Source organism: Mustela putorius, unplaced genomic scaffold, assembly GCF_011764305.1.
Source record: "Mustela putorius furo isolate JIRA1106 unplaced genomic scaffold, ASM1176430v1.1 tig00000095_pilon_pilon_pilon, whole genome shotgun sequence".
Classification (NCBI taxonomy): domain Eukaryota; kingdom Metazoa; phylum Chordata; class Mammalia; order Carnivora; family Mustelidae; genus Mustela; species Mustela putorius.
The window spans coordinates 33,593,231-33,612,615 of NW_025421280.1; the positions used below are offsets into that span (position 1 = coordinate 33,593,231).

Here is a 19,385-nt window from a genome sequence, read left to right on the forward strand (position 1 = left end):
GACTCTCGCCTTCCAGGCTCGTCCACGTGACGGCTGCAGCTGGCAGCGTGAAGTTTTGTCTCTGCCATGGCATTCATTTGCTGTGCCAGGTTTGGTCCAATCTGAGCCCGACCGTGATTCCTTCTCACCCACTCCATTTCTCCGTTTTATTTTCTTGACGGTGCCTAACGCTACCTAAAATTATGTAGTTGCCCGAACGTGCGCTCCCCAGCGCGGGACGGGTCCCAGCACACAGTAGGCGAATGAGTGAAATAAAGCTCTCTGCACAGACTAAGGGCTAATAAGTGCTTATCGCGTGACTGAATGGTGAAACTCCAGACTGGACTGCCCGCGCTACCCTGCCCCTGACCTTTCCCCCGCGGGTCAGTTAAACCGGCTCCCTTTCCCGCCCGCCTGGCGAGTTTGAAAAACCGAAAACCCCGCCATTGCCGGCGGCCCACCGGTCGCCGCGGCTCGGCCAATCAGGAGCGGTACCGCCCATGCCGGAGCGTAAAACTCCCCCGGCGACGAGCGACCATTGGCTGCGCTGGCTGCGTGGGCGGGGCGCCGGCGGGTCGCGCGCCGGGCAAAGCGGCTGGGCTACAGTGTAGCGAGTTCGTAAGAAAACAAATCCGCAGCGTTCGGGGCGGGGCCTCCGGCGTGCCGGCACCGCCCCCTGACGGCCAGCTTGGCAGCGGCTTCGACACCGCCTCAGAACAGACGTCGCGGAGGAGGGAGGGTGAGTTGGGGGGAGACCCGGCCCCCAAGGGGCGGGCGCCCGGCCGGGCGGTGCGGGCGGCGGAGGGTTGGGCCGGGCTCTCAGCCCCCGGCGACCCGCTGGCCGAGCGGGGAGGAGCCCGCCGGGAGGGCGGGGGTCGCGCCGGAGAGCCGACGGGCGAGCTGAGCTGGGAGCCTCGCGCGGGCCAGGTGCGCCTCGGAGCGGATCTTCGGGCGGGTTTCCGTGGCTTTCCCCGCATTGACGGCGCCGGGGTGGGGCGGGGGCTTTGCAGGCTGCCAGTGTCGACATGCTGCTGGAGGAGGTCCGCGCCGGCGACCGGCTAACCGGGGCGGCGGCCCGGGGCGACGTGCAGGAGGTGCGCCGCCTTCTGCACCGCGAGCTCGTGCATCCCGACGCCCTGAACCGCTTCGGCAAGACGGCGCTGCAGGTGAGGCCCGGCCAGCTCGGAGTGAGGGCGGGGCTGGGACCCCAGACCCTTTCCCTTACGTTTCCTGGTCGCGGTGGTGGTGGACTGGGGGGTCCCGTCCTTTTTTCCTGGGCCGATGTTGCTCCCTTTTCCGTGGGTGGGTGGTGGATGGATGGGGTTAGGTTGGGGGAGGGGAGGACTTTCCATCTTCTCTGGAGGATTTCTTATTCTCTGGATGCGGGGGATTCAGTTTCCCTGGGGAGATTATTATTCCGTGATATGAGTTCAGCTTCTTTGGATCCTGGTTTCATAGGGGTGGCTCTAGTTTCTTGGACCTTCCAATTACAGGAAAGGAGGATTCGTGTTTCCAGGGGGTCCCCATTTAATGGAGGGTTCTCTGAGAGGAATCCAGTTACTGGGGAGATCTCCATTCCTGGGTTTGTTGGTTCCCCGGATTTCTGGTATATTAAGGAAAGTCCTAATGGGGGCACAGTTACACATTGCTTGAGCGTCCTTATTCTCGGGGGGGGGGCATTTTACAGGGGAACCCCATTTCTTAAGGGGCCCAAGTACCCTCTGAAGCATCCTCACTATATGGGAGGAGCTGTTAATTAGAGAAGGGGTTTCAAATTCCCTGGGCACTTCCTTTCCCTTCAGTCCTCTGTCAAGTACTTAGGTGGCAGTTTTCATTTTATGAGGCTGATATCCTGGGGTGGGGGCCATATTTCTTAACGATCTCCTTTATGGGATGGGGCCTGTCTCTGCTTTTTTGGGGAGGGTTTTAAGTTCCTTGAAAGTTTCCACCGAGGCTACTCCCTAGAGGATTATCTTGTCCTTAGGGGATGACCAGTTTCTTGGGGAGGGGTCCCTCTTCCCAGGAGATGTATTTCTCTGGGGGTATCCAACAGCTGTCTGAGAGCTTGTGTTATCTGGGGTTTCCTGATTTTTTGGAAGATCTCTAGTGTTCCCTATGTTTGAGTGACCCCTCTCTTCAGTGACCCCCTTTTCCTGGAACCTCTCCCTTGAGACCCCTTATCCTTGGCCCCCACACAGGTCATGATGTTCGGCAGCCCCACCATTGCTTTGGAGCTCCTCAAGCAAGGTGCCAGCCCCAATGTTCAGGACGCCACCGGCACTACTCCAGCCCATGACGCTGCGCGCACTGGATTCCTGGACACCCTGAAGGTCTTGGTAGAGCATGGTGCTGATGTCAACGCGCCTGATGGCACTGGGGCGCTCCCCATACACCTGGCGGTGCGAGAGGGCCACACGGCTGTGGTCAGCTTCCTGGCTATGGAGTCTGATCTCCATCACAGGGACGCCAGGGGCCTCACACCCCTGGAGCTGGCGCAGGGGCTAGGGGCCCAGGATCTCATGGACATCCTGCAGGGGCATACGGTGGTGCTGCTGTGACCCAGGGCCACCCACTCCTGCAACAGGACCCAGCGGGGTTCTGCATCAAGAGAGGAGGAAAGAAACACTTTCTCCCCTCATTTCTGCCCACTGTCAAAAGGGGAGGGGCACCCGTTTGTGGCTTGTTGGTGTTGATTTGCGGGGTGTGTGTGTTTGAGGGACATTTCTCATTTGTTTTTCTCACCCCTTTTGACGTGCTGGGCAGAGAAGGGCTCTTGCCGACAACAGCCATCTAAACGGTTCCGTTTTCTCTGTGCCTCAGATTGCTGGGGCTGCAGACGCCCAAGAACAGAGCGTTTAAAGCCCCAGCCCCAGAGTGAGGTCATCGCTTCCAGGGCTCCTGGAACCTGGCGACCTTGGCTGGCTTGTACCCAGAGAGAGACCTCAAAGTGTGCACACTGCTTTCAGGCATGGGGTGGGAGGGGGGAGAGTTTCGAATCAAAGGGTAGTATGAGTTCGTTCATATTTTGTTGGAAGCTTGTTTTCCAGTCTCTTGTACAGCGTTTAAAAAAAGAGATTCTATTTATTAAGCTTTGTGGAAAAAAATTGTGTGATAACTTAATGTTTTTACCCATTAAATTAAGACTTGTGCATGATCAGAGCTGGTGGCTTCTGATTTTTGAAGCGATGGAGAGCCGCGCGTCCAGCATGTTTGTAGGGGGTCGAAAGAGGGGTCGCAGGTCGTGGATGCTTTGGGGGAGGGGTGAGAGTGGTAATTCCCAGGGTGCGAGAGGTGAGTGAGCTGGGTGGGGCAGCGGTTTACGCTGTCGGAACGGAAGGGAGGCAGGAAACCGCGAGTGGAGAAAGGGCCCCCAGATGTCAGCTGGGTGCCGGGAGCCCCGGGCGGGCGGGGGTGGGGGGGGGAGTGGGCGGTGGCTGGAGTCTGACTCGAAGAGGCGTGACCCACGGGCGGGGATTGTGGTCGCACCGCGTAAGGGATCCCGGAAAGCTTGCGGACAGGATTAGGCGTGGCCCGCGAGGCTCCGCCTCCTCTCAGGCTCGCGGGGGCCGGGAGTAGCCCCGCCTTCCGGGGGGTTGGGGGGGGACCCACTCGCTGCACGCATGCGCAGTGGGCCGCAGAGCCGCCATGCCGGAACCGCGAGGGTCGTCGCCTCTGCGGGTCAACGCGGCGTTTGCCGCGCGGTACGGCCGCTACCGGGAGCGCGAGGAGCTGCAGCGGCGTGAGTGCGGGGCGCATGCGCGGGGGGCGGCGGCGCGTGCCGGGTCGTCGGGAAGTGGGGGCTCATCTGGTCCTCCACGCTGATCTGGGGGGGGTTCCCGTCTGTGCCCCGCAGTTAAAGATCGCTACGGGGACCGGGACAGTGGCGGCGACTCCAGCTCCGAGTCTGACTCTAGCGACGAGCGCGTGGTGAGCATTCTCACCCCGGTGCCGTACATTCGGGAAGCATCCAAGTCCCCCACCCCCCCACCGCTTCCCAACCCTGATACACAGAGGGCGGCTAACCCACAACCCTATTTCACCCTACGGGAGTTTCCATCTTCCTTTTCCTAATCCCTTGAAGGACACACAGCGGGCTCTCCATCCCCGGGGGTGGCATGCCCTCCTACCTCCCCCTCTCCGCCCACCATCCACCTCCCCATCCCGATGTGTGAGGTGCGACCGCTGTGTCCCCTCTTTCATTCCCAAGAGTTTAACCATTTGTCAGGGTCCGACTCAGCCCCTGAAGTGAGGCATCCTTCTGCCACATGGGGTACTCAGCTTCTCACATCAGGCCTGGTCTTTTGGGGGCCTCCCTGTGCCGCCCAGCCCCTGCTTGCTGTCCCACCTATGTCCTCTCTGCTCACCGGCCCCCGCCTCAATCCTTTGTTCCCAGGAAGTATCCTGCCCTTACCCCTTACTCTAGCTCAGATCCTGTACCTCTGTGTGGCCCGTCCCAGACCACCCCCATTGAGGGCCCCTCTTCCTCCGCCACCTGTTTCACATCTTCCCACTGCCCCTCTTGCCCACCCTCCAGCCCCCAGCCTGCCTCTATCCAGCTGGATCACTTCTTACTCCTGGCTCCACCCTAATTTCCACACCCTCTCAGCCCACCTGCCCTTGTCACTTAATGCCCCCAGCCTCCACAAGGGCCCTCATCTGTCTCCCTTCTGAAGTCTAGCCCTGATCCTTCTCATGCCTTAGGAATTTGACCCCCAGCAAGAGCGTGACTTTTACACAACTCTCTCCTTGTTGAAGAAGAAGGACCCCCGCATTTATCAGAAGGATGCCACCTTCTATCAGAAAACAGGTCTGGGGCTGCTCCTCCCTAGGGCCCAGGTTCCTCGTTGCCTTACTGGTTTGTGTGACTATTTAATGAACCATCATTCTGTGTATGTTCTCCATTCTATGCCATAAGTGCTTAGCGGAGTGTTTTACATTATTACTCGTTAATAATGACTGTGTGCTCAGCCCTGGTCAAAGCACGAGTTACTGAGTGAGCACAGCCAGCTACTACCGAGTGGTTTTAAGTGTGACATTTGAAATCGAGATTGGACCCCAGCCCCGCCCTGTGGGAATTCTCCGCCTGGGGAAGGAAGGGGCTTGTAGGTGATGGCAGGTGTCTTCTGGCGACCCAGCAGTATCGTCCTCGGAGAGCGAGGAGGCTGAGGAAGCTGAAAAGAAGCAAAAGAAGATGCGTCCTATGTACCTGAAGGACTATGAAAGGAAGGTTATCTTGGAGAAAGAAGGGTGAGGAGAGATCCTGACTTCCCTACCCATCCCTCCCCCGAGCCTTCCCAAGGCAGGCTGACGCATGGGGGTCTTGGAAGAGGTGGGAAGGAGCTGGTGGTGACTCACCAGGATTGAGGGGCTCTCAGAGAACGGGAGGGTCCGTGATCCACCTGCACCGCCCTGCCCTCCACTGGCTGCTCGTAAGAGCTCCCCACCCCGGGGGACCGACGGGCCGTGGGGAGTCTGCGCTGAAGCCCTTGTTTGTCCTTGCCCAGCAAATATGTCGACGAGGAAAATTCAGACGCAGAGAGCTCCGACCGGAGATTCCCGGTAGGTGGGGTGGAGGGCCTGGCCGGGGGCTGAGGGGCCTGGCGCTGGGCCTGAGGCCCACTGTCGCTCTCTCTGCAGCAGCTCACGTCGCAGAGTTACGTAGAGGAACAGAAACAGCTCAAGGAAAGGTGAGCCTGGGCCTGCTCAATGGCCAGATGGATCGGACTCGAGGCTCTGGGATTGGACAGGCCCAGCCTGGGTTCAAATCCAGCCCTGTTACTTCATGGCTGTGTGCCCTTGGGCACGTCACTTAGTCTTTCTGTGCCTCAGTTTCCCCATCTGTTAAATGGGGTTGACAATACCCTCTGTGTCACAGTGCTGCTCTGAGCTTGTTGAGGGGAGCCCAGGACTTAGTAAACAGGGTTCATCCTGGGCCTGTGGGCAAGGCTGTGTCTCCTGAGGCGTTTTCTCTCACATGGGCAGCTTCCGGGCATTCGTGGAGGACAGCGACGATGAGGACAGTGCCGGGGAAGGTGGCTCCGGGTTGCTACAGAAACGTGCTCAAACCAAAGAGGAGAAGGTGGGAGCTGGGCCTGGCTGGCTGGGGCTTGGCGGCGGGCAGGGGTCCCCAGGCCCTCAGAGCTGGCGTCCCCTCAGGCCCAGGAGGATGCAGACTATGTGGAGTGGCTGAAGGGGCAGAAGGAGATTGACAACCCCGACACCCTGAAGGAACTGGTGAGTTCTCCTGTCTGGTCCGTCCCCAGGCTTTTTCTGGAAACCAGTCCTTGAGGGAGTAGCCAAGAGCCCATCACGTGAAGACTGCGGTGTGCCCCGCTCTGGGCGCCAGTTTCTACTTCTGTAAGATGGCGATTGTCCCCCCTTCTTCACAGACGGGCTGTGACGTTTTAGTTACTTAAGTCCACATGGAGCCGAGCCCACCCTCCTTCCCTGCCCACAAGTCCCTGACCTGGGTCCTGTCCACTGCCCCCTCCCACCCAGACCCACCTCAAGGAATATTGGAGCAACCCAGAGCTGGATGAAGGAGAGCGGTTCCTGCGGGATTATATCCTCAATAAACGCTACGAGGAGGAGGAAGACGAGGAAGAGGAAGAGGAGGCAGAAGAGGAGGAAGGGTGAGCAGCCGTGTTCCCCAGGAGCCTGGAGCCCTGCCAGCCCAAAGGCAAAGGGCACCAGGTGTTTACTTCTTCACACAGATGGTGGCAGAGTTACTGTCCTGTGAGGACGAGCTGCGGCATGTGGGCTCTGGGGCTACGTGGCCCTGTCCCTGGACTCTGTGCCTCAGTTTCCCTATCTGTCAAATGGGGGTGCCCCAAAAGTAGGGCTCTTGTGCGGGTTCCATGCATTAATATGGGAGTACACAGGGGTATGGGGGCTCGGCTGACCCCCCAGCCCTGCCTCATTTTTGTCCCTCAGGGGCCCAGGCCTCCCCGTCCAGCTAGCCGTGGACGATTCCTCAGACGAGGGGGAGCTGTTTCTGAAGAAGCAGGAGGACTTTGAGCACAAGTACAACTTCCGCTTCGAGGAGCCGGACTCGGCCTTGGTGCGGGGCTGGTGCTGGGGCTAGGGAGGACCCGGGCTTTGGGGACCCGGGCCGGGAGAGCCCAGAATCATCCCTGTGGCCCTTCTGGGCTCCCGTGCTGCCCACAGGTCAAGACCTACCCTCGAAGCATTGCGTCCTCTGTGCGCCGCAAGGATGAGCGCAGGAAGGAGAAGAGAGAGGAGACGCGGGAGCGGAAGAGGAGGGTGAGTGGGGGGGTGCCAGGCGGGGGAGGGCGGCGCACTGTGCAGGGGGAGCCCTCGCTCCCACTCTCCCCTGGCCTGCCACCCGCAGGAGAAAGCGAAGAAGCAGGAAGAGCTCAAGCAGCTGAAGAACCTGAAAAGGAAAGAGATTCTGGCCAAGCTGGAGAGGCTGCGGCAGGTCACAGGCAACGAAACCCTGGGGTTTGAGGAGCGGGACCTCGAGGACGACTTTGACCCCGCCCGCCATGACCAGCTCATGCAGGTGCGACCCCTGGACCCCACCCAGCCGTGCATGCAGTGCTGCCTGGGACAAGGCCTTGCAGTCCGTGCGTGTGTCCAGGCTGTGTGGCCTCAGAGAAGTGGCTTGATGTCTCTGTGCGTGTGTCCTTGTCTGTAAAGTGTATCCTGTCTACCTCAGGATAGCTTGGGAGAAACATGCATAAAAATTGGTAACGCTCAAGGGACAGGGAGTAGTTGTGTTTCCTTGAAACTTGTAGGGTTTGAAGGGACATAGCATCAGGCCACAGAAACAGGCGATATGCTGTATGGGGAGAGCAGGGGGGACCCTGGGAGCCCCAAAGAGACCCCTGACCAAGCCCGGAGGTGAGGGGAGGAGACCAAGGCTGTACAGGCTTTAGTTTCTCAGTGAAATGGAGATCGTTTCTGTCTCTTGGGGTGCTTGTGAGAATGCAGTGAGTTGCAGCCCAGAAATGGGCATACAGTAGGTGCTTAATAAATGACATAGCCTTGTGGTCACAGAGCACCAGGTCACGGAGCGGCCCCTGCCCTCCCAGAGCTCCGGGTCTGAGGGCTGACCCTTAACTGTACAGTTAAAACCCCCAGCGATCAGAGTGGTGACGAGGACTTTCGGGGGAGGTAGGGTCTGAGAGGAGTCCCCAGTCGACTGTCGGGCGTGGTGGTGAGCAGGTCAAGGCGGGCAGCTGAAGCCTGAGCCACAGCTTGGCAGCCAAGGAGGGAGGGGTGCCCCAGGCAGGGGGTACTGTGGGGGCAAAGGCCTGTTGAAGGGGAAGAACCACGGCTCTTTGGAGCAGCAGGGGCGGGTACTGGGGCACAGAGGGGCCTGGACACACCAGCCTCCTCTCACGTCAGCAGTGAGGTCTGGGGGATGCCGGGAGCCATGTAAGGTGTGAGAGTGAGGTGGTCTGGGGGAGTGGGCCTTGCTGAGCCTCCTGGCCCTGACCCTGCAGAGATGTTTTGGGGACGAGTACTATGGCACCGTGGAGCAGGAGAAGCCGCAATTTGAGGAAGAGGAAGGGCTTGAAGGTGAGGTCACCGGGGGCACCAGCCTGGGGGAGCTGCTGTATCTGAAGTCCAGAGTTCCATCCTGACCCCCTACCTCTGTGTCCTCAGATGACTGGAACTGGGACACATGGGCTGGGACTGAGCAGGCTGGAGCTTGGGACCAGGAGCTGCACTGTGAGGACCCCGACTTCAATGTAGGTGCCATGGGCAGAGCGGGGGGACCCCAAGGGGTGAGCCCACCCCCCCCAAGTGAGGGCTGGCCTGACCTTTGCATCTCTGCAGATGGATGCGGACTACGACCCCAGCCAGCCGCGGAAGAAGCCACGTGAGGCCCCCCAGACGGGCAAGAAGAAGCGGAAGTCCCCCTTCGCTGCAGCCGTGGGGCAGGAGAAGCCAGTGTTTGAGCCTGGTGAGGCCCGGGCTGGGGGTGGGGGCGGGCAGGGGCTCTGCGGGGCCCGGCATACCCCAGCAGCCTGGGTCCCTCCCTGCACAGGCGACAAGACGTTCGAGGAGTACCTGGACGAGTATTACCGGCTGGATTACGAGGACATTATTGATGACCTGCCCTGTCGCTTTAAGTACCGCACCGTGGTTCCCTGTGACTTTGGGCTGAGCACCGAGGAGGTGGGACCCCACAGTGGTGCTGCTGGGGGGGTGGGGGTGCGCCTTGTGGGCAAGGGGCCTTGTGCAGCCAGCAGATGCTGCGACCCCCGTTCCTTCTGCGGAAGACACCCATACAGATAACATGACCTGCCTTGGCTGTCTCTGAGGCCCACAGGACACGCTATAAATATTACTTTTAAATTTCTTACCAAATATCGGTGGTTGGGTGGCCGTTAGGACTGGGTGGGCTCTGGAAACAGATGCCTGGGTTCAAATCTGGCTGTGGCCACTCACCAACTATGACCTAGAATGCTGTGCCTCCGTTTCCCTGACTGTAAAATGGGCTAATAACAGCCCCCCCAACCCTGGCTATGGAGCCGAGGTGTGTGTGTGTGGCTCTTGCAGCACCGCTGGCCCCTTAGCCGTGGGGGTTGTGGGGGCCTCACCCATCAAGGCCAGCCAAGCCCACGTTTATGCAGCTCAGGACTGCTGCGCTTGCTCAGTCTTCCCGGCAGCGTCGGTAGTTTCTGTGGTGAGGCCTCACCTGTCATTGGCACACGTGGTCATCGGCGAGGAGCCCCTGCCTGTCCTGAGGTTACTGGGACCACGGTGCCTGAGTGAGGCGCAGGCACCCCGGGCCCAAACTGGAATCTGAAATCAGTCACTTCCCGATCACGTGACTCAGGCAATGATCTCCTGGCCGAGCCTCAGTTTCCCCATTTGATCCCTGCTGCCAAAACCTTCCAGTGGCCCCCACAGCAATCAGTCCTCTCCTGCTATGGTCCCTGCCGAGTGAGAGTAGCATGACCCGCCTTTGACTAGTGAGGTGGCCAAAGCTGTGAGTGACCTGGGCCCCCCCCCCAACCTGGGGCTCACATGCGGGCCCCTTTGCTCCCTTCCTGTGCAGATCCTCGCTGCCGATGACAAGGAGCTGAATCGGTGGTGCTCCCTGAAGAAAACCTGCATGTACAGGTGACAGGGCCGGGCCAGGTGGGCCAGGGGAGGGCCAAGCAGGTGGGGGCACCTCCCAGAGCTCCCCACGACAGGCATGTCTGCTGACGGCACAGGTCAGAGCAAGAGGAACTGCAGGACAAGCGGGCGTACATCCAGAAGGCTCAGAACTTATGGAAAAAGAGGCAGATCTTCAAGTCACTTTGCCCAGAGGAGTGAGTATCCCTTGCCTGCTGGGCCTGGGCTTGCCGCGCGCTCTGTCAGCCATTTGTTGTGTGGCCCCGGGAATGGGGCTTCCTTTCTCGATCCCTGGGTTCAGATCCTGGCCAGCCACAGCTGTGTGGCCTTGGGCAAGGCCTTTGCCCTTTCTGGGCCTGTTTTCTGGGCCTTCGGCTCAGGTCATGATCAGGTCATGATCCCAGCGTCCTGGGATCAAGTCCCACATCGGGCTCCTTGCTCGGCAGGGAGCCTGCTTCTCCCTCTGCCTCTGCCTGCCATTTTGTCTGCCTGTGCTCGCTCGCTCTCCCTCTCTCTGACCAAAAAAAAAAAAAATCTAAAAAAAAAAAATGCAGGTAGGGAGTAAAGATGGCTCGTTTCTTGTTGGGTTTTTGAGGATTAAGTGAATTCATTCATGTAAAGTGCCTAGAACATAGGAAATACCTTAAGGGTATTAGTAGTTAATATTATTGTGCCCCATTATTTCCTGATCTATAAAGCAGGGCTGATAGAACCTCCCAGAGCTGATTTAAAGCTGCTTTCCATGAATAGCTTAGTATAGGCCCAGGCTCAAAATGCCACAGTGATCAGCAGTACCATCGAGCCTTAGAGTTCAAGAGGAAAGGCCCAGTTTTGGTGTCAGACTTGGGTTTGAACCCCAGAGAGGCCCCTGATTTGGCGCCTTGCCTCTGTGAGCCTCTCCTTTCCTCATCTGTAAAATGGGGGATGTGTACTCAGGAATTGGCCTAATCGTGACCAGCTTGGGCTGAGCCCCCACTTTTCTTCTCAGGATGGAGACACTTTCAGAAGCCACAGGAAAGCCACAGAGAGACAAAGACGGCCCGCAGGGACAGCTGCTGGCACCTGATGGGGCTAGCGGGAAGCAGGCCCAGCCCGGGAGCCCCCCAGCACCGGAAGAAGCAGGCCCCATTTCACATACGCAGAAGCCAGTCCCCCAGAGGCGGAGGAGGAGCAAGAAGGCGCGTCTCCTGGGCCCCACTGTGACACTCGGGGGGCGGGAATTTAGCCGCCAGAGACTGCAGGCCTTTGGGCTCAACCCCAAACGGCTGCACTTCCGTCAGCTGGGCCGGCAACGGAGGAAGCCCCAGGGTCCCAAGAGCGGCCCTTGAGCTCCAGGAAGCAGCCAGAGGCTCTGGGGTCCCTCCCTTCCAGTCAGCTCCTGGATGCATCTTCCTCACAGACTGTGTGGACCATGTGTTGGCCCGTGGGCAGAGAAGTCTTGCTATCTCACAGATCTGGAAGCCGAGGCCTAGCTAACAAGCTTCCCGCGCCATCTCCCCTTGACATACACCTTGGACCCCGTCCCTCAAATGCTGGGCGAGCCACAGCCACAGTCAAGTTAAACGGCTTTATTAGCCCCCAGTGGCCACAGTTCCCCCCACCACCCCTAGACCTCAGCAGGGTAGGGGCTTTGGGACCAGCGAGGGGCACGGGTGGTCCAGTGCAAACTACAGTACTAGAGTCAGGCCCTGAGTGGGTGTCTGGGAGCCCTCCCTCCCTGCCCTGGGCGGAGGGCCCAGCTGGCCAGAGGCAGGTGGACTGCCCCTGCCTGGAGGGCCCCCAGTTCCGAGGTTTCCTGGACTGGTCTCAGCTGCACTTGTCAAGGGGGTGAGAAGGGGGAAGACCCATCACCTCCAGGTTTCAAGCTCCCACACCCAGCATGACATAAATAAAAAAATAAATAGTGCTCATCTCCCCCAACCCCACCCGTTATAAAAACACGAAGTCCTCCGAGCTTGGGCGTTTGGCCTTGAGGAGCCGCCCTGTGCGTGGGAGCCGCAGTGTTGGCTGGGAGAGCTGGGAGCAGAGGTCATCCAAGCTGTGGTCCTGAGCATGGCCCTCAGCCAGCGTGAACATGGGGTAGCGCTCAGTGGCTGAGGAGGAGCTGAGGACCTGGCGGGAGGAGGGAGAGCGTGGTTTAGCCCTAAACTATATCTGTTCTATAGGTGTAATTATCCTAACGGGTGCATTTACCAGGTGCTTCCTGAGCTCGACTCATTCCTCCAGGGTTGTGGTGTTTCCGTAGTGTAGTGGTTATCATGTTCGCCTCACATTCCTCCAGGGCAGTGACCCAGGCCAGCCAATCAGTGCCTCCCGTTCCCGGACCACCACGATAGGCACGTGATCCAGACTGACCAATGAGCAGCAGCCCTAGGATTTTTGCTGCAACTCTGGGAAAGCAGGGCTCCCTTTCCGCTGAACAGGGGGGTGGGTGCCCCTTGCCACTCTTAAGGGTAAAGCCCTGATGGGACAGTTTCTACTGGTTGAGCTCATGGATGCAGCTGTCCTTCAAGCAATAATGTCCCCAACTTTTCATCTCCTGCCCTTGTTTTGGTCCACTCAGTCCTAACTGGTCTTTTGTAGCTTGTGGGCAGGATAACAATCTTGATTCCCCAGGTCTGCGGGACTCGAGGTGTCTCTGTTCCTCTTCTCCCCCCTCACTGCCCCTTGCCCTCCGCCCTCCACCACTTCTGGCTCACCCTGGTCAGCTCTGAGCAGAGCGTCTCAAACTCCTTCTGGTCTCCAGCATAGAACCCCACCGTACAGCTCGGGTCCATCTTGGCGAAGGCCATTTTTCGGGGTGAGGTGCAGTGGAAGGACTGGGCGTACAAAGGAGGGAAGCTCAGGGCTGCAGCCCCCTCCACCTTCCCCAGCCCCACCCTGGGGATCCCACCCGGCTCACCTCCAGGGGGAAGTCAGCCTGAGTGACATCCACGGTGGGCTGGCAGTAGTGGGGGTCCAGGTAGAGCAGGAAGTCATCTGCAAGGGTGGAGGCATGAGGGGGGCTGAGGAAGGGGGAGGTGCGGGGGGTGCAATGGGGTGGGCTTACCCTGGTAGCCGATGAAGTACAGTGAATGCCGTGGCTTGCCCCCCATGATGCCCAGGCACAGCTCGGAACGCAGGAGCTCCTGCAGGGAGAAAAGTGGGCAGAGGAGTACGCTCTGGGCAGGTGCTGTCAGGCCCTAGAGAAGCACTTGGCAAACCCCCAATGTGTGCAAACCCAGCCCCCTCTTGAGGAGCTGATACTCCAGTGTAGGAGATGAACGCGGAATAAAGACAAGTTTTGCCACGTGTCCGTAGGCAATAACACTGGGAGAAGAATAAAGAAGGGAAAAGGGCTTTGCAGTTTTAAGTAAGGGAGTCAGAAAGGCCTCACTGAGGTGACATTGCAGCAAAGATCCAAAGGAGGTAAGAGGGAGTTAGGAGTGCATCTCTGGGGAAAGAGCACTTCAAACAGCTGGAACAGTGAGTGCAAAGGCCCTGAGGCCAGTGTATTCTGAGAAAGGTGAGGAGGTTCGTGTGGTGGGGGCAGAGAGAAGTGCGAAGGAGAGTGGGGGCAGAAGAGGTCAAGACATGGGCAGGGGCATGGTACAAAGCCTTGCAGGCTGTAGGGAGAACTTTGGCCTTTATTCTGAGTGAAAACAACCCAGGGTTTTTCCAGCTTTGCCATCCCTTTCGCCTGGAGCGCCCTGGCTCCTCATCTGCCTTGGCTGGAGAGGGGCTTTCCTAGGCTGCAGCCACCCCCCTCTGCCCCTCCCAGTGTTAGTTTTCATTCCTCTAGCACCTAAGGCATAATGCCACAGCTGTCAGTTTGGTTTCAGGCCCCCACTGTCTGTCCGTCCTCCAGTAGAATGTCTAATCCCAGAGGGCACGAACGTTTGCCTCTTCCCCTCTGAAACGCAGCCACTGGGACGGTGTTTGGCCCATACTGGGTGCTCCCTGACTATTGAGCAAACGGACAGATGAAGGCAGCAGAAACACCTCACCCAAGCTACAGAAGCTGGCGCGGTTCCCAGGGGAGGCTTAGTGGAACTTGACGGCACCCACCTTCACACAGGGCACGTACACGGGGTTGAGAGTCTCGCCGCCCAGCCGCACCGGCACCAAGATGACCACGGACTTCCATTCAGCCGTGGGGTCCGGCCTGGCCACCAGGCGTGCCACATCTGCCTTGTACACTGGGGAGATGATGCAGCAGGTCATGTTCCTACCCACCCTTCAGGCCTTGGAGAGTGGCCCTCCCCATGCCTGTGCCATCTCGCAGGGTGCCACTCCTGTCATCAGCGGAGAAGGAAGTGTGTCGGGTGCCCCACCCCCACCCCCCCATGAATCCAGGGCCTCATGGCAGGTGTGGACATCTCCATTTTACAGAGGACAACTGAGGCCCTAAGAACATAAAACCAGGGGGAGGCAGAGAGCCTTCCCCGCAACCCAGAGCACCTCCCCAGTTCCAGGGCCTGGTTAGTATTTACTTACTCAGCACGTGACTTTGCCAATATGGAAATGGGAGCTCTGGGTACCTCTTCCCTCACTGCTAAGTAAGCCCCCTCCAGGCCTCCAGAAAAGGGGATTCAACCCCTTCTGGAAACAGAGCTGCTATGGCCTGAATGCTTATGTCCCCCCAACACTCAGATGCTGAAATCTTAATCCCCAAAGTGATGGTATTAAGAGGTGGGGCCTTTGGGAGGGGACTGGGTCATGAAGATAGAATCCTCATGAGTGGAATTAGTGCCTGTATAAAAAGGACCCCAGAGAGCTACCTGCCCCTTCCATCATGTGAGAAGGCGGCAAAATGAACTGGGAAGTGGGTCCCCACCAGACACTGAATCTGCTGGTGCCTTGATCTGGGACTTCCCAGCCCCCAGAACAATGAGAAATAAGTTCCTATTATTTATAAGCTATCCTGTCTGTGGCATTTTTGGTACAGCAGCCCAAATGGACTAAGATACTGGTCATCTGTGAAAATCAAATATTGTCTACATGTCTAAATGTCTATAATTTTATATAAAGATTTATATAGGTTTTGTAGATTCTCTGACACCATTAAGGCTCCTATTAATGAAGACCCTATCTAAACTGATTTGAAGGAGGGGCGCCTGGGTGGCTCAGTTGGTTAAGCCTCTGCCTTTGGCTCAGGTCATGATCCCAGAGTCCTGGGATTGAGTCCCAAGTTGGGCTCCCTGCTCAGCAGGAAGTTCTGCTTCTGCCTTTCCCTCTGCCTGCCACTCTCCCTGCTTGTACTCTCTTTCTCTATCAAATAAACAAAAAAAAATTTTTTTTTTGAAGATTTTACTTATTTGACAGAGAAAGATCACAAGTAGGCAGAGAGAGACGGGGAAGCAGGCTCCCTCTTAGCAGAAAGCCCGATGCGGGGCTCGATCCCAGGACCTTGAGATCATGACCTGAGCCAAAGGCAGAGGCTTAACCCATTGAGCCACCCAGGCGCCCTAACAAATAAAATCTTAGAAAAAAAAAAAAAACACAAAAAAAAAAACCAAAAAACTGATTTGGAAGAGAGTGGGGAACAATAATAATAATAATAATATTTAGCTAACACTAACTGTGTGACAAGCCCTGCTCTAAGAGTTTAGCTTGTATTATCGACTCAATCCTCACTACAATCCCTTGTGACAGAGAGCAGACTTTTGTATGTGTTACAATTGTTTACAGGGTAAGAGTAAATTGGACCCGAGAGAGGGAAGCCCTTATATCTTCTCTTCTCCACTTGCCAAGAAGCCCCTAATGTTTCCTATTCTGGTTCCAGAGACCGTGGGGGATCCTAAGCACCTCCCACCTCCCCTGTGTGGGTCTCAAATCCTTTCCCAGGCTTCCTCTGCCCCAGGAAGGTAGGTAGTGATCAGCTCTGGGTGACAACTCTGGGACCTTGGTTTCCAGTCTCTTACCTGTGCAGTCCTGAGAAACATACACCACCAGACGGGTGACCTCCGAGCAGCTCTCCACAGCCTTCCTGGCGGGTGACAGGGAAGGCCTGAGTGCCTGTCGGAACCCAGTGGTTCCCCTGTTCCCTGCAACGGCCCTCACCTGAGTATGTGTGCCACCAGAGACGGCCCATACCAGTCCCCCGCCTTCTTGCCTGAGCTCTGCCCAAGCTCCACCAGCCGGTGCAGGCCAAAGGGGGCCCGGGGGTGGTCGGCGAACCAGGACACAATCTGCCGGTGCCGCCGCTCCTGCTCCAGCTCGGGGGTGCCATGGGCCCAGCGCGGGGGCACCCAGCGTGCAGGCCCACGGTAACGGTTGGGAGAGGCCAGCCCTGATGGCTCAGAGGGTCCCAGGCCTGAGCCCTCAGCCCAGGTCCAGTCTGGTGGGGATGGAGTACAGAATCAAAGGGTGCTGGTGGGGTGGGCGTCGGGGGGCGGGCACCGTTCCCATTTACTCATGCTTTCTGTGCAATTCTAATGCTCCTGCCGCCACAGCTTTTCCAGCAATTTTCCCAATCCAGAACCTTATTGTATCAACTCTCGCTCCCCCAAGAAACCTACTCGGCACACCATCTCACAAACCTTTAAGCTAAGTCTACAAACAGTTCTGACCCTGCTGCCCTGTGTGCCTGGCACGAGACTGCTGGGCGCCCTCCCTTCCGGCGCTCACCTCTGGGCAGGAAATGCAGCAGCAGGCCCTGGGCCAGCATCATCTGCCCACTGCGCAGCATGCAGCCCCAGCCGCAGTCCGAGGTCAGGCAGCCTCCAGCGAGGGGCGGGAAGTCCCGGCGGTACGTGAGCCACAGGCGGGACACGAAGTCCCGCTGGAAACGCTGGATGTCACCTACAAGACGCAGGCTTGTCAGCGGCCACCTGGAGCACCAGGTCTCCCTTGAGTCTGGCCTGGGGTCCCCAGCTCACCCTCGCCCTCGAAGCGGTAGCGGCGGCCGCAGAGGTGGACGCTGGAGATCTTGCTAAAGCTGGTCCGGCTTTTGACTGCCCAACCTGGGGATACGTGGGGCAGCACGAGCCAGATGAAGCACTGGCTTGATAGACATGTAATGTGACAGGTTGACGGCAGTCATGCTTCCATCCACCCCCCTCCCTCACCCCACCTCTCGGTCTCCCAGGTCCCAGCTCAGGGCTGGCACGGGGCAAGCCGTGCCATATTCCCCTCCGAGGGAGGCAGGGACCCTGGTAACCACCACATAAGTGTTTGCCATCAATTCAGGACGAATAAAGCAGTTAGCTTCTTGTATTCGTTTTACAGAGGGGGAAAATTAAGGCGCAGTAGAGGAAAAAACCTTGCCCAAGGTCACACGGGAATGGCATAGACTTGAAAACACATTCCCTTTTGGACCTGCGGCAGGTCTGCCCGGGGCAGGGCGGGGGACCTACAGGTGACTCACAGGAGGAGAGTAAATGGTAGAATACTCGGCAGGCCAGGGTCGGCCACCCCTCGACGCCCACCGGCCTCTAAGCCCCCCGCCTACCGGAACTTTCGGCCAGCTCCTATCTCCGAAACCAAGCCCCGGGCCCGCCCCCTCCTCACCGTACTTCACGTTGTTCCAGGCCGTCAGGAACTTCGCCTTAAACTTGTCCACTTCGTCCGGCTCCCCAGGGGCGGCCGCGGGCGAGCCAAGAGCGGGGCCGCTGGCTCCAGAGGGCCTCAGGCCGTTGGGGTCCGGAACCCGGGGGCCCCGCGGCCTGCGGCCCTCGGGGCGGCGCGCGTCCTCCGGGCTCCCGCTCCGGTACTGCGCGGCGGCCGGCGACACGGAGTTCATGGGCGCACGGGGAGGGCGGACCGAGGGCCCGGGTGGGGGCCGCGAGCGAGCGCCCAGGGGGCCGGGCCGCGGCGCCCGGGAAGGCGCTAGTCGGCCCCCGACGCGGCGACCGGGCCCCCGCGCCCGGCGCGGGACGCTGTCACCGCCGCCGCCGCCATTTTAGCGGCCCTGGCCCCGGGAGCCAGGCGGGCGCGACACGGCCGGACGCCCCGCCCCGCCCCGCCCGGCCCGGCCCCAGCCTGGGTCGCCGGCCCCGGTTCCGGGTGGCCGCGCCGGGACCTTCGGCCGCGGCGCCTCCCCGCGGCGCCCCGCGAGCACGCCCCGCCGCCCTATCGCAGCGCCCAGGCGCGCCCGAGCCCCCCTGCAGGCCCTTATCGGAGGCCCCAGAGCCGCGAGGCCCCGCCCCGGCCCCGCCCCGGCCCCGCCCCCGACGGCGAGCTGGGAAAGGCCCGCCCCGGGGCGGCTCCGTGCCTGTGTGCACCTGCCTGCGGCCCACCCTTCGGGGCGCCCCTCGGTGGCCTGCGCCCCCGGGACCCGCGTCGCTCTAGGGCCAAACCTGAGCGACACCTCCCCCTCCTCACACCCCCAAGCCACACCTCTCTGAGCCTCAGTTCCCTCAGTAGCAAAAAAGGGCTCAAATACAACCACATAGGAATCTTCGTGATAATTCTGCGGAGGAAGAGAAACCAGATAAAAAGAACGAGTGTAGACTCTCTGGTCCCCTGTACCTAAAACTCCAGAAAATGCAGCCTCATCTCTAGGAACAGGAAGCAGATCAGTTTCGGGGTGTCTGGGGGTGGGGTGGGGAGAGGCTAGAGGGAGGGACAAAAGGGGCTTAGAATATAACTTTGGGTTACAAGATGTGGAAACTCATCAGATCCTACACGTGAAATGTGTGGGATTTATTGTGTGTCAGTTATAACTCAATAGAGCTGTAAAATTTTTCAATGCATGTGACTCAGTAATGTTAGTAGGAGGAGCTGAGCTCATCTGTGTAAAGCATGGCATTTGAGGCAGTCAGAGGAAACCAAGCAAAACCTCAGAGGTGGATGATAGTGTTTTGATCCTCTGAATGGCAGAGAGGGTGGCCTCTAGTGGCCACTCTGAGGGCACTGTCCTCAGGCAGCTGAAGGATGAGGCTGTGGGTTGTACAGAGGCTGCAAAAAGACAGTCACTTCCCTGACTTTCCCTCCGCTCTCACCTCACTGCACCTCCCTTCAGCCACACCTGCCTCCTTTCTCAAACCCAACATGTGCAATCTCACCCCAGGACCTTTGCTCGGACAGTTCCCCCTGCCCGCCTAGCCCTCCCATCTTTGAGATCGCTGCATGGCTGCCTCCTCCTGGACCTCCATCAGCAAATTATTCAAACGTCATCCCCGCAGGCTGACAGTGCTCAAAATCCACCCCACTCCCACCTTTGGACTCCTTTCCTCTTCCCTGACTTCCTCTCCGCCTCCCCCCAGCCCCCCCCCCGCCCCGGCCCCAGAACAGTTACCAAAACCTGACTGAGTCAGCTCAGGCTGCTCTGTAAATACTGTGCACTGGGTGGCTGAAACAATGAACATTTCTTTCTCATGATCCTGGAG

General features: G+C 58.8%; 3 protein-coding genes across 6 annotated transcripts; 2 read left to right on the forward strand and 1 right to left on the reverse strand.

The window, feature by feature from the left end:
* Positions 1–570: 570 nt before the first annotated feature.
* Positions 571–3,133, forward strand: CDKN2D (cyclin dependent kinase inhibitor 2D). Of its 2 annotated transcripts, XM_004748431.3 has the most exons (3): positions 571–718; positions 990–1,145; positions 2,178–3,133. In XM_004748431.3, the coding sequence occupies exons 2-3, from the start codon at positions 1,005–1,007 to the stop codon at positions 2,535–2,537; spliced, it is 501 nt and encodes a 166-aa protein (XP_004748488.1). In that variant the 5' UTR covers positions 571–718; positions 990–1,004; the 3' UTR covers positions 2,538–3,133. The 2 variants fall into 2 exon arrangements, with proteins under 2 accessions (XP_004748488.1, XP_044940026.1); XM_045084091.1 differs by lacking the exon at positions 571–718 and having other exon boundaries at positions 749–1,145.
* Positions 3,134–3,579: 446 nt separating this feature from the next.
* On the forward strand, positions 3,580–11,980 carry KRI1 (KRI1 homolog). Of its 3 annotated transcripts, none has more exons than XM_004748432.3 (19): positions 3,580–3,718; positions 3,833–3,906; positions 4,681–4,786; positions 5,115–5,226; positions 5,484–5,538; positions 5,617–5,666; positions 5,962–6,058; positions 6,136–6,213; positions 6,478–6,611; positions 6,913–7,039; positions 7,147–7,242; positions 7,331–7,501; positions 8,448–8,523; positions 8,611–8,696; positions 8,785–8,911; positions 8,996–9,126; positions 10,013–10,077; positions 10,173–10,271; positions 11,063–11,980. In XM_004748432.3, the coding sequence occupies exons 1-19, from the start codon at positions 3,625–3,627 to the stop codon at positions 11,400–11,402; spliced, it is 2,118 nt and encodes a 705-aa protein (XP_004748489.2). In that variant the 5' UTR covers positions 3,580–3,624; the 3' UTR covers positions 11,403–11,980. The 3 variants fall into 3 exon arrangements, with proteins under 3 accessions (XP_004748489.2, XP_004748490.2, XP_044939993.1); XM_004748433.3 differs by having other exon boundaries at positions 5,620–5,666; XM_045084058.1 differs by having other exon boundaries at positions 5,118–5,226.
* ATG4D (autophagy related 4D cysteine peptidase) lies at positions 11,628–18,024 on the reverse strand. The gene is made up of 10 exons (XM_004748618.2): positions 17,566–18,024; positions 16,935–17,018; positions 16,684–16,857; positions 16,117–16,393; positions 15,978–16,042; positions 14,122–14,252; positions 13,124–13,202; positions 12,977–13,053; positions 12,774–12,893; positions 11,628–12,186 (listed from the first exon to the last, which is right to left on the reverse strand). The coding sequence occupies exons 1-10, from the start codon at positions 17,795–17,797 to the stop codon at positions 12,004–12,006; spliced, it is 1,422 nt and encodes a 473-aa protein (XP_004748675.2). The 5' UTR covers positions 17,798–18,024; the 3' UTR covers positions 11,628–12,003.
* Positions 18,025–19,385: the final 1,361 nt, after the last annotated feature.